This window comes from Glycine max, chromosome 1 (assembly GCF_000004515.6).
Source record: "Glycine max cultivar Williams 82 chromosome 1, Glycine_max_v4.0, whole genome shotgun sequence".
Classification (NCBI taxonomy): domain Eukaryota; kingdom Viridiplantae; phylum Streptophyta; class Magnoliopsida; order Fabales; family Fabaceae; genus Glycine; species Glycine max.
The window spans coordinates 38876802-38889444 of NC_016088.4; the positions used below are offsets into that span (position 1 = coordinate 38876802).

The 12643-nt window shown below is 29.5% G+C and overlaps 1 protein-coding gene across 1 annotated transcript; it reads left to right on the plus strand.

Annotated features, from left to right (window-relative positions):
- The first annotated feature begins 7554 nt into the window (after positions 1 to 7554).
- LOC100779825 (laccase-4) lies at positions 7555 to 11828 on the plus strand. The gene is made up of 6 exons (XM_003516893.5): positions 7555 to 7736; positions 8713 to 8864; positions 9015 to 9259; positions 9384 to 9512; positions 9775 to 10701; positions 11369 to 11828. The coding sequence occupies exons 1-6, from the start codon at positions 7647 to 7649 to the stop codon at positions 11497 to 11499; spliced, it is 1674 nt and encodes a 557-aa protein (XP_003516941.1). The 5' UTR covers positions 7555 to 7646; the 3' UTR covers positions 11500 to 11828.
- Positions 11829 to 12643: the final 815 nt, after the last annotated feature.

Sequence of the window (12643 nt, forward strand, 5' to 3'; positions counted from 1 at the left end):
TTTTTTTTAAGATGATTTTTTAAAAATCGTCTTAAAAAATATTAAAAAATATATTTTTTAAAACGATTTTTTTAAAAATTATCTTAAAATATTAGTGTTTTTAACATTTTTTAAACAAGAAATAAAATTATCTAAGACAGGTTGTAGAGGAACCGATATAGAAATGGACATATTAAGATGATTGAAAAATCATCGACAAAAGTGTTCTCTTTTCATGGCGACGACTTCAAAAAAGATTTATAAACCGTTGTTGAATGTGTTACACAACCAACATGAAAAATGTATTTTCTAGTAGTGTCAAGACAATAATAGCATTGCAAGTTCACTTATTTGGGAGGCGAGGCTTTCTTTTCTTTGTTTTTGTTTTCAAATCAAATATGGCCCTATTTTTTCTTCAAAATAAGCAACCGAAAAATATTTAAATTATAGGAAATACATTGTTATTTAAACTGTGAAAAAACACTTGACTAAGTATACATTAGTATTAGTATTATATCACCTTCTTGAAAGACTTAAGGTTGTGTAATATGTATGTTAGATTTAGACAAGAAAAATTATTTTATAAATAATTAAATAATAATTTATTTCTACTTACGCAATATAACTTCTTTTTTTAATTTGTGTATGTTTATATTCAAATAGTATACTATAAAAAAATTAATAACATTAAGATGTAATTTTTAAAAAATTGTAAGTAAAAGTTTAGTGGTGACAAAAATTATCAAAAGTGACAATAATTTTGTCAGTAATATTTCAATTTCTTGTAGTTATGTTTATATTCAAATCTTCATAGATATGTTATGAATTTCGTCCAAGTATTCTTCTTCTCACAAGATAAGTAATGCTATACTTAAATTGTATGTTTACTTTACATTTATGCAATGTTATGCATCATGCTTCACCGATCCAGTCTATGCGCAATTCAAATGCTTTTTTTCTTATATTTCTATACATCATTTATTTATTTTAATTTCGCATTCCTTTTCATCGGTGTTCATATAGAACATCATTATTTTATTTTTAATTTAGTAGCTTTGTCAATAAAAATTAGACAGCAATTTGTCTTAGACAAGTTTCTATATAATGAATGTTTTTAAATTTTTTTATAAAGAAGTTCAGTTAGTGACTCACTATGTGTGGTTCAGTTTTTAAAACTATGATTGTAAGGCACCCCTTCTCTTAGTTTTATTTTATTGTACTGACAAAATAATTTATATGTAATTTTAAAAACAATCGTATATATAAAATAAAAAAAATTGATCCCCATATCAGTGACGAAAAAAGTAATTTGTCAGTAATTCTTTGATTTTTTATAGTTAACGCTAATAAAATAAAATTATTTAAGCCATTTAAGGTCGTATTTTGAATGGTTGAAGTTATTATACGTGCACGATTTGATTGAATATTCATAAACATGCATTATTGTTTACGAGTTAGGAAGTAACGTAGATAGAAAAGCTCCACCACTGCTTTTCGAGCCACAGTAGGAGTTAAGTTGAAATTTAGGATAACTTAGAGAGCAACTAAGTTCATGTCTAAAAATACCTGTCACTGTAGCTTCATTAAGGTTGGGGATAATTTTATGGACTAAGTTAGTGCCTGTTATATTCGACATCCTTTTCGTTTGGCACTCGCATAATACTTTATAGTTTACAAGGTAAAATAATATATTTAGAGTACAATGCAAAGAGTAATGAGCCAGATTAATTTAAAATAAAATAAAGAAAGATATTGGATGAAGGAAAAAGCATAAAGCGACACAAGAGAGTCATTTTCTAAATAAGTAATACGTTGAACATAATAACTATAACTTCAACATATATGTTAGTATAATTTTCTTTCTAAGTTTAAACATCTTTAAAAGCAAAAGAATATTATAAAATAAGAGGCATGATATACATCGAGTTCGGTGGCCTGTATTTTTTACCTTTGTTAGCTACATATTTATCCACATATATAACATAATCTACTCTGTATTCTTATCTTTAGAGATCCAAAGTAAGGAAGAGGCTAGGACAAACTGGCTTTTACAATAAATAGTTGGGCTAATGACAATTGGGTTATAGCTTGTCTGGTAATGAGAATGAGTGTTATTTTGGTCCTATTGGTTTTGCACATTAATTAAGCATGTTCAATGAATGAATTAAGAGGAAAATATAATATAAGCAGCGTTAATTTTAAAAACAAAAATATCATCTAAAAGTTGGAAGTGTATATTACCACTTCTCATTGTTGATGTTTTTCCTTTTCAAGAACTCTTATTGTTATTTTCCGAAAATACTTAGTTAAAGATTCAGTTCAAGACTTCAACTTGTCATTTCTACATTCTAATTCTAGTTCATAAATTATATATTCATTAGTCTTGAACATAAAGGGGCTTGAATAGACAGCTTCATCTCGGTGTGAATTATTGAACGGGTGGCAAAATTCCACTAAGCCTAAGGGCTAAGGGTATTGGGTTGTTAATTTGCCCAGGGGAGGAATCGTATTAATTAATTCTTAATCTTTGTCTAGTAATTTAGGTGGCTGGGCACGTCTTGTGCTTTAGCCATACATTTTTATCAATAAAGTTTCTTCGCTTATTACCAAAAAAAAAAAAAAAACTGTTAAACATAAAGGTAGATAAAATTTTATCAGTGTATGTTAATTTGTTAGTTATTAATGTGTTGTCACTGTAATTTAAATTATTAAGAATGGCATAACCACCCTTTTAACACTAAAGTTTTAGTACACCAAAAAGTTTCAAATCATTTTTTGACACGCTAAATTGTAGTTATTGATGCTAAAAGGATGGCCTAGGAGACTCTTGACCCTTACTCTTAACTAGGGGAGCATGTTTCAATATTTCCAAAAATTCTATGTTACTTAGGAGTTAAGGTTAAAGATAATTTTATAAACTTTTTCTTCTCTTTTTTTCTTAACCCCCCATGATGTTTTTTAAAAATAAAACTATGATATGATGATTCATGCACGGAGTGTTAACCCACTTCTTTTATTAAACCTAACTTTTGTTGGTACTTATTTATATTTAATATTATTAATTAGAATTAAATATAGGATTACCAATTTAGTAAAAGAATTTGAAAAGGATTCTTGGATATTTTAAAAATAGAAATAATTGTAGTTTAAAAAAAAATAACAACAGTAAATCGTAAGAAATAATTATAGACACTCATATCAAGATAATAAGAGTGAGCAAACTTTTAGAATATTGCTTAAGTTTTGTAACTGCTTAGATACTTCTGAAACATCATTTTAACTCTTCTATTTTTTTCCTTTTTCTTTATTTTTCTTTTTTTTTTCCTACAAATATCTTTTTTCAAAAGAAATCTTATTGAAAGTATTAATGAATATTAAATGTAAGTACTTTTTTAACATATCATTGAATTATAGTTCATCATGTTATGAAAGACTAATCCCTTTTACTAAATCATTGGTTTTGGTTCTCTTTTTCGTCTGGTAAAATCCAATATAATCTAATATGTATATAGAATCAATAGACAATTGAATCTTCGCAGTTTAATTATCAATAGATAAAACAAAAAATAAAAAATAAAAGAGAAGATAATTAAAATGTTAAAAGCTTGTATCAATAAAACTTGGCACAGTTACTAAAGTATTGAATTCTTTAACTAGGTTGATGAAAGTTTATTTATAAATTATGTTCATTAAATAGATTTTATTGAAAGAGGCCAAGCTTTGATGATTCGAAGTCTTAGAATCAATTAGTTTCTAATTCTAAACTATGGAACACTTTGATGCATATAAAAAAAATGCTGAAGCCTGTTTAGTTGCAATTTAGAAAGAAAGAAAAAAAAAGCTCTCAATTTAATCCTCCGAAATTTCATGCATTATAACATAATTCCTTCAATAGTTTTGTTCGCAAAATTAATCCATCAAAGATGTTGTTGTCAATCATTTAGTATTTTTAAGTTTTTGTTATTAAATTAGTTCATTAATTTTTTTTCACCACTTAATTCCAATAACACTAAATTAAAATTTTACCTTGCAATTGGCCTCTTTTATCCTCACCTTTCTTCCAAAAACTAAAAATAAAAATAAAAAATTAGGTATGAAGTGACAAAACTATTCGATTATCATCCATTGAACTCTATTCGTTCTAGAAAATATGATCTATTATTGGTTGCAACAAACCACATTAGTTGAAGGTAAAAAAAAAACTACATTAGCAGTATAGTTATAAATTGCTACAGAAAATAAACCTCTATTATTTTTAAATATCTTATGCTTAATAAGTTTTTGGTGTAGTCATCATTTATCAATCAAATTTGAACACCTTAAAAAAGATGGTAAAAAACAATTATGATTATTATTACTATTATTAATAATTAATTAATTGATATGTCTTGTTTTCTCCATTTGTCGGTTTATATTTTACCTTTATTCTATCTGAGATATTAAACAAAAACGTACCACCTTGGCGCGATTGATCAACATCAACAAATTGCAAGATCATGTAGGTACATTTCTAACTAAGTTGACTTTAAACCACTGTACCTAAATATCATTATAATACACGTTTCATCAAGTTAAGCAGTTTGCGGTTTAACTAGCTAGTCTCGTATGTGTTAGTCCGTTACCTACTGCAAAAGTGCAAATATATGCAAGCAAAAAAATGGAATAAAAAATAAAAAGCAGCTACGGAACAGAAGAGAGACCGGAAGGTGACAGAGTTGTTACTTACCCAATATTGGTTTAATCTTGGCTTTCAAACCAAACATGATGTACACCCTCTATGTGTTGCTACCTGAAAAATGACCCTAATCTCTGAAAGCCATGTCTCAACAATACTTTATTTTGTGAATTAAGCAATTAGGATCCTTGCAAGAAGATTCCGGTTCCTTAGCATCTACCATGCACTATAGGTGAATCTGCAAATGTATGTGTTATTTCGATCTTTCAAGTTTGTTTGCTTTTTTTAATATATAAATTAAGTTCATTTTATATTAAAAATAAGTAAATATGGTCCTCTATTAATATTCTTTTTTTCTTAAAACTCCTAAATTCTCTTTTTTTTTAATTGAAAACTATTTTTCATAAATTGAATCTATTAAATTTCTTTAAACTTTAATCATCTAATCAAAATTCACCAACAAAACCCTTAAATTTCATCAAAAATAAATTTTTAAAAAGACTTAAATATATTTTTTGTCCTTATAATTTACAATTTTTTTTTTTTACTTTTCATCATTGAAAACAAAATGATTTTAGTCCCTATAATCATGAATGTTTTGCTTTTTGTCCCTATAATTAATCTTCATTACAAAATGTTGACGTCACAAACAAAATGATGGCATCATCATACCATATCAACACAAACGATCACATTATCATTAATTTACAAGATTAAAATAAAAAAGAAACGTAATTTACAAGAACTAAAATAAAAAAATGACATATATTGTAGGGATGAAAAAAAATATTTTTAAGTCTCAAATTAAATATTAAAAATAAAGACTTAAATAATAATAAAGCCTCAAATTAAATATTAAAGCTCATGCATTTAATAATGTGGCATAATTAACAACATCAAGCTTTTTTAAATTTCTACCATGAAAGATGAATTAACAATATCATTATTACAACACCACTATTTCAATTACTGTCATCACTACTATCATTGTCATCATCATGGCCTTCATTATTATTGTCGTCGTCACCACAATTAGTTGAGGATTATGAAGGGTGTGAGAAAGGTGGAACTTGAAAGAGAATGAGAGAAAAGAGGGATAAGAAAATGAGTTTGAAGATAGAGGTCAAGTTATAGAGATGAAGATGTGGTTAAATTAATGTTTATTCTTTTATTTTAATATGTAATTTAAAACTTAAATATTTTTTTATTCTTGCAAATATGTCAATTTTTTGTTTTAGTCCTTTAAATTATATTTGTTTTGATTTTTGTCATTGTATATTAATGATGATGTGGCACTCGTACTAACATAGCATCATACCATCATCAATCTGTTTGTCATATCATCATTTATGTAATCGATCAATGACCGGGGCAAAAAAAAATTATTTAAAAGGATGAAAACAACATATATAAATTAACCTATACTTTTCTATCCTCATAGTTGGAAAAATATTTGTATAATTATGAAACTCAATCATTGCAATTACCATTATTTAATAATTCAAAGATTGTGATGGTGTCTTACTTCTATTTCCTTTTGCAAATTATTTTTCAAAGAATCCAAAGATTGATGTGACAATTTTGTTGATAACTAATTTCTATCAAGAAATCTGACTAACCACCTTTAGAGAGTATCTGACAGGGGAGAAGTTTTTTTATGTCCAAGGAATCATGTTTCCTAAGAATGAATAAAATTTATTTATTTTGTCATTGAAATCTTTAGATAAAGTTCCTAGAAATCAAAGAGTTACATATATTTTTACCAATTATTTTAATTATTTATCACATTATATAATTTAATAAAGAATAATATAATATTGTTACTGTAGCAAAAAAAAATTAACTCGAGAAAGTAAGATTTTCACCTCTTTCATGAAATGTTTTCGTGAGAAACTGATTAAAAAACATTTTCGGAAAACATCCTTTTCCAATAATGTTATTTTTTTAAAACATATACCAAACATGAAAAATAAAATTTTCCAACCTATAATTCCCAAAAAACCAAAAACTTTTCTGTTACCAAACGCTTCCTTATTAAAATATTTCTTTCTAATCATATTTTGTCAATTTTGCTCAAATCAATTACTTGTTGGTTCACACTTTTTTAGATTACTGTATAAGAGAAAATAAAAAAATGGATGATATCTACATTAAGGAAGAAAAATAAAATAACAATAAGAACAATAATTAGAGGGAAAAGTCTTGTAATCGAACAAAAACCTTTCCTCTTGTGACATCGAATTATTGATCAAATACTATACTTTTTTTTTTTTTTTTTGCACTTAAACTTACAGTCTCCTTAGACATAGATGTCTTTTGTATATTAAAATTAGAAAAAGACAAATACTAAAAGAGCGTGCTTATGTTTCACATGTGCCAAATGTTGTACTTTTCTCTTGCCCTGAAAAAATATGGTACTTATTAGTGTTTAAAAAAATCTTTAATGACTAGATAAAATAAATATCATACAAGATCATTACTACTAATTAAGGGCTTCTGGTAAAAGGGTGTTTAAGGCCCAAAACGATGAATCAGGTTCCGTAACTAAACTACATTACCACACTTAAATTGGCTAACTTTATAGATGAAACCTCACTTAGTGGGGAACAGAGAAATGTTTGGAAGTCAAAACACAACCAATCCAAAACAGCGATTATCAATTTAACATAACAAATATGTGTCTAATTAAGGAGGTTATTAATAACTTATATCCCAAAATATACCGATTCCCATTATACACTACTTTATGTGACATGCAAGATATTATGAGATAAGCTAGTTTAGTTTGTTCAATTTCAGTCTTAATTTCCAAGAATGCCTCCATCACTCACCTAACCAAGCTAAAACGACGTGGTAGCAATGCCCATTTCGGTCTATATAATTGTTGGTTGGCCAATCGTTTGTGAATGCAACACACAAGGACACAAGAAGTACGACAAATTAAGACAGGGCCTAAGAGAAGGTGTTGTAGAGAGGATACAGCGAGAGCAAAATGTATTCTCATTGGGTTCGATTGATGCTTCTCATTGCTTGCATTCTTCCAGCTTTGGTTGAATGCAGAGAGAGGCACTACAAATTTCATGTAAGTAAACCATTTTTTAATTATTCATTATTGCCTTTGGGCAGTTATTTGTGTCACGCAATTTTATAATGTAGTAACTAATATCATATTTGTAAAGTTATAACTAATATGATACATATATATTTATTGATGTGGAAGTTCTCCTTGTTCATAAGCACCTAGGAATCTCTTTTTTTAAGAGTGGAAGCTTAAAGAATAATAATATACATAAATGCATGCAATTTGTGCTTTAGTTTTTTCGCCCATCTAGTTCTCATTAAGTAATTTTCTATCAAGTTCTGATAAAGATGGGGTACGATTTTGATGAGGTTCAGATCATTTTCTAATTAAACTTAGAATAATGTTGTGACAACTGCGAGAGCAGCTTAGGATATTTCCTTTTCTTGTTAAATAGATTAGTGTAATTATGTTTTAATTCATTTTTGAACTTATTATTCATTCAAATTATTTAAGCTGAGTTATGTGGTACCTTTTTTTTTAACTTAAATCATATATCACCTGACAATATTTTGTGCCCTTGGTGCAAACAAACTATGAACCAGAGAACTCATAAAATAAATCATAGCACCAACAGTTCAACTAACTATTTAGAAATAAAATGTTTTTATTCTCTTTTTGAAACAGGGTACCCCTCTTATTGCAAATCACGAACTTATCATTCACCTACATTTCTTTCTTTTTTTATACATATTCACCTACATATACATAATTCATATGAACATATAATCCAAGATAAAAAATGGCAAACATAATTAGTTTTGAAGCATTAATTTTCACCTAAACTTAATCCTTAGTAGATGCGAACAATTTTGTCAGAGTAGAACATAATGAGTGGATTTAGATTTCTAGTGACATGGAAGGTAGACCTCCAAATCAGCACCTAAAGATAGTTAATCGGTCAATTCATTCCAACCACATGCACGCTATATATTAGTTTCTTCATATGATGTGCTAATTTTGGTAATAATGGGTGCAGGTGGTGTCTAAACAAACTAATAGATTGTGTTCAAGCAAATCTATTGTCACCATTAATGGCAAGTTCCCGGGACCCACTCTTTACGCCAGGGAAGACGATACAGTGTTGGTCAAAGTCATCAACCAAGTCAATCACAACGTTACCATCCATTGGTGAGAGATATTATATTTTATTTCCTTTAAGTTACAGAAAGTATAGAACAAAAAATTAAGCAATGGACCTTATTGTAAACAATTTTTTTTCTCTAATCAACACAATTTTCAAATTCAATGCTAATTGGAGTGATTGTGCCATCTTGGTAGGCATGGTGTGAGGCAATTGAGAACTGGTTGGGCTGATGGACCTGCATATGTCACACAGTGCCCAATTCAACCAGGGCAAACCTATGTATACAATTTCACACTCACAGGGCAAAGAGGAACACTTTTGTATCATGCACATGTTAATTGGCTAAGGTCAACTCTCTATGGTGCCTTGGTTATCTTGCCAAAGAGAGGTGTGCCTTATCCTTTCCCAAAACCAGATGATGAGTTGGTTGTGGTATTAGGTGAGCCGAAACAATACCCTTCAAATTTTCCTATTCACTAAGTTAATTGGTCTTAAGGTCTATAAATAGTTAAATGCCATTAATTGGTATTCAAATAAATATTCAGTGTGGTGATAAATTGTAGGAGAATGGTGGAAATCTGATACAGAAGCTGTAATCAATGAAGCACTCAAATCAGGATTGGCACCAAATGTCTCAGATGCTCATACTATTAATGGCCTTCCAGGGACAGTTACCAATTGTTCTACACAGGGTATCATTTCTCCAACCTCTAAAATTAAATATCGAGTTTAGTTTTTATGCATTATTATAAAAGTTTTACACTATCAATCAATCAAAAATCATGATAAGTATAACATATAAAATGATTATTATAAAAGTCAAGTAACTTATCATACATAATAATTTGTGACTATATGATAGTGTAAATATCAATCCATCAACTATTTACTCAAATATTTTCACTATGCTCAAACTAAGCTTTATGTATTTTCTAATTTTGGGAACATGTGCAGATGTTTACAACCTGCCCGTGGAGAGTGGAAAGACCTACCTTTTGAGAATTGTCAATGCTGCACTCAATGAGGAGCTATTCTTCAAAATTGCTGGCCACAAGCTCACTGTGGTAGAAGTTGATGCCACATATGTAAAGCCATTCAAGATTGAAACAATTGTGATAGCCCCTGGCCAAACCACCAATGTGCTTCTAAATGCAAACCAAAAATCTGGCAAGTACTTGGTAGCAGCTTCTCCATTCATGGATGCTCCTGTTGCTGTGGATAACTTGACTGCCACAGCAACATTGCACTACACCGGCACTCTTGCTGCCACCCCCACAATTCTCACCACCCCACCTCCCAAAAATGCTACCCAAATTGCCAACAACTTCATCAGCTCTCTTAGAGGCCTTAACTCCAAGAAATACCCTGTCAATGTCCCATTAACAGTTGATCACTCACTTATCTTCACTGTTGGGTTGGGAATTAACCCTTGTCCATCTTGCAAAGCTGCAAATGGGAGCAGGGTGGTGGCTGCTATCAACAATGTTACATTTATTATGCCAACCATTGCCTTACTTCAAGCACATTATTTCAACATCAAAGGGGTGTTCACCACTGATTTCCCTGCCAATCCACCCCATGTTTTCAACTACTCAGGGCCTGGACCAGCCAATTTGAACACCGAAACCGGCACAAAGGTTTACAGGCTACCATTCAACGCCACAGTTCAGGTGGTGCTACAAGACACAGGAATCATTGCACCTGAGAACCACCCAGTTCATCTTCATGGGTTCAATTTCTTTGTTGTTGGAAGAGGAGTAGGCAATTTCAACCCCAAAATTGACCCTAAGAACTTTAACCTTGTTGATCCTGTTGAAAGGAACACTATTGGAGTACCAGCTGGAGGGTGGACTGCATTTAGATTCAGAGCAGATAATCCAGGTAAAAAAACAATTTCATATACAACACGAGTCAACTTAATTAGTAAACTTAAAAATTGGCTAGAAAAACTTGGGACCAAATAGGTACATAGACCTACTCCTTAGGTAGTGCTAATTACATTTACAAACAACTTGTTTGGAAACACTTACCTCTCCCTTTATGCATTACTCTATGGGTGTGTTTGGCTTAGAGGAGAGAAATAAAAAAAAGTTAAATTAAAGTATAGTGTAAGAGATACGGATCCCACATAATAAAGTATAAAATTTCTCTTATATATTATTTCTCATCTTCAAAACAAACACACCCAAGTGTTGTTAACTAAAAAATTGTGATGATGACAAAATTGTGGTCGGTAACAAATAAAATTATGTGTAATTGCCGCTAACATCAAAACAAACTGATATAATTATTCCTAACACATAAAGTTTAATTGTCATGCATCTTAAATATGAAGACAATGTCAACCATCAAATTGATTTTTTTAAGTCAACAAATTAATTGTGTATGATTATATATGATTGGATGAAAATATAAATAAAAAAAAATCATACTATATCTTGTTTTTAAGGGTGTACCAAACTCATCCAAGTACTAAAATCTTTGTTGGGTCTATAGGATTACTCATCAATCTCTTCATATTTATCTTTTAATTCCTTGTGTTTGATAGGAGTTTGGTTCATGCACTGCCACTTGGAGGTACACACAACATGGGGACTAAAGATGGCCTTTTTGGTGGACAATGGCAAAGGTCCTAAGCAATCAGTGATACCCCCACCAAAAGATCTTCCCAAATGCTAATGTGTCAATCATCAATTAATTATGCAATACACAAAAGAAAGGCCTTCCAATGCCAAAACAAAAGAAGCTTTGGAGGGATACAGAGAAGCCAGGCAAAAGAAAAGTGAGTGAAGAAGAAAGGGTTATTTAATAAGCGAGTATCCCAAATGTTTTTTCTTTGAGCAAATAGGAGAATTTGTTCAACCACATTTAATAAAATGGAGCGAGCATTTTAGTTTTCCTCTTTGCAAATTCAATTTTTTAAGACACGTTGTGTATGTATTGGAATCAACAAGTGTATGCTCTTATTTGTTTCAGGAAATACAATAAGGGTTATTTACTTCGTTAAATCGTTGATCAGATTGGCTGATTTTAGCTTTTCAGAAGTATTTGAACGAGGAATATGTCATTTTTAACAAAAGTGGGGAAAAAAAGTAGATAGTCGTAAACAAGATTTACTATCGATGGCATACTAACCGATAGGGTGTAAATGATTCTGCTTGGATCAAGTTGTTTATTTTTTTAACTCAATTCAATTAAACTTAATTAGGTTGGATTGGATTGTGATTCTTTTTTTTTTTTAACTCAATCCATTCCGGTCCAACTTTAATTGCATTAAATTTGATTGGTTATAGGATTGAACCATTAAAAAATTATCACCTTTAAGTCTTGGAAAAAAATTAAATAATCATCCTCAAAAAATATAGTAAGATACTTTATTTAACAGAAAATGAGAAAAATACTATTAATATGATAAACAATAATCATTAATAGAATTCAATAATCATAAACATAATATTGTTCTACATCTCAAAATACTTAAGTCAATAATAATTATAACACATAATATTGTGTTAGATTATATTGAATTAGGTTTTAATCTGATCCAAAGCTCTAAACTCGTCATCCAATTCAATTATAATCAGTTTTATTAAATTTAATTTAATTTAATTTACAAAAAAAAATAATTGGATTAGATGGGATTGAATAGGTTCATATAACTATAGAAAGTTTAATTAAATACTAACAGGAAATATAGCTACATTAAAGTTTCAGAAGAAAATAAAAAATTGTCCCTTAATAATCCTATCAAACTCGAACCCAAATGGACTGGACATACCAATAAAACCATATCTTACTTACTATAGTGCGTTACAAGAGTTTT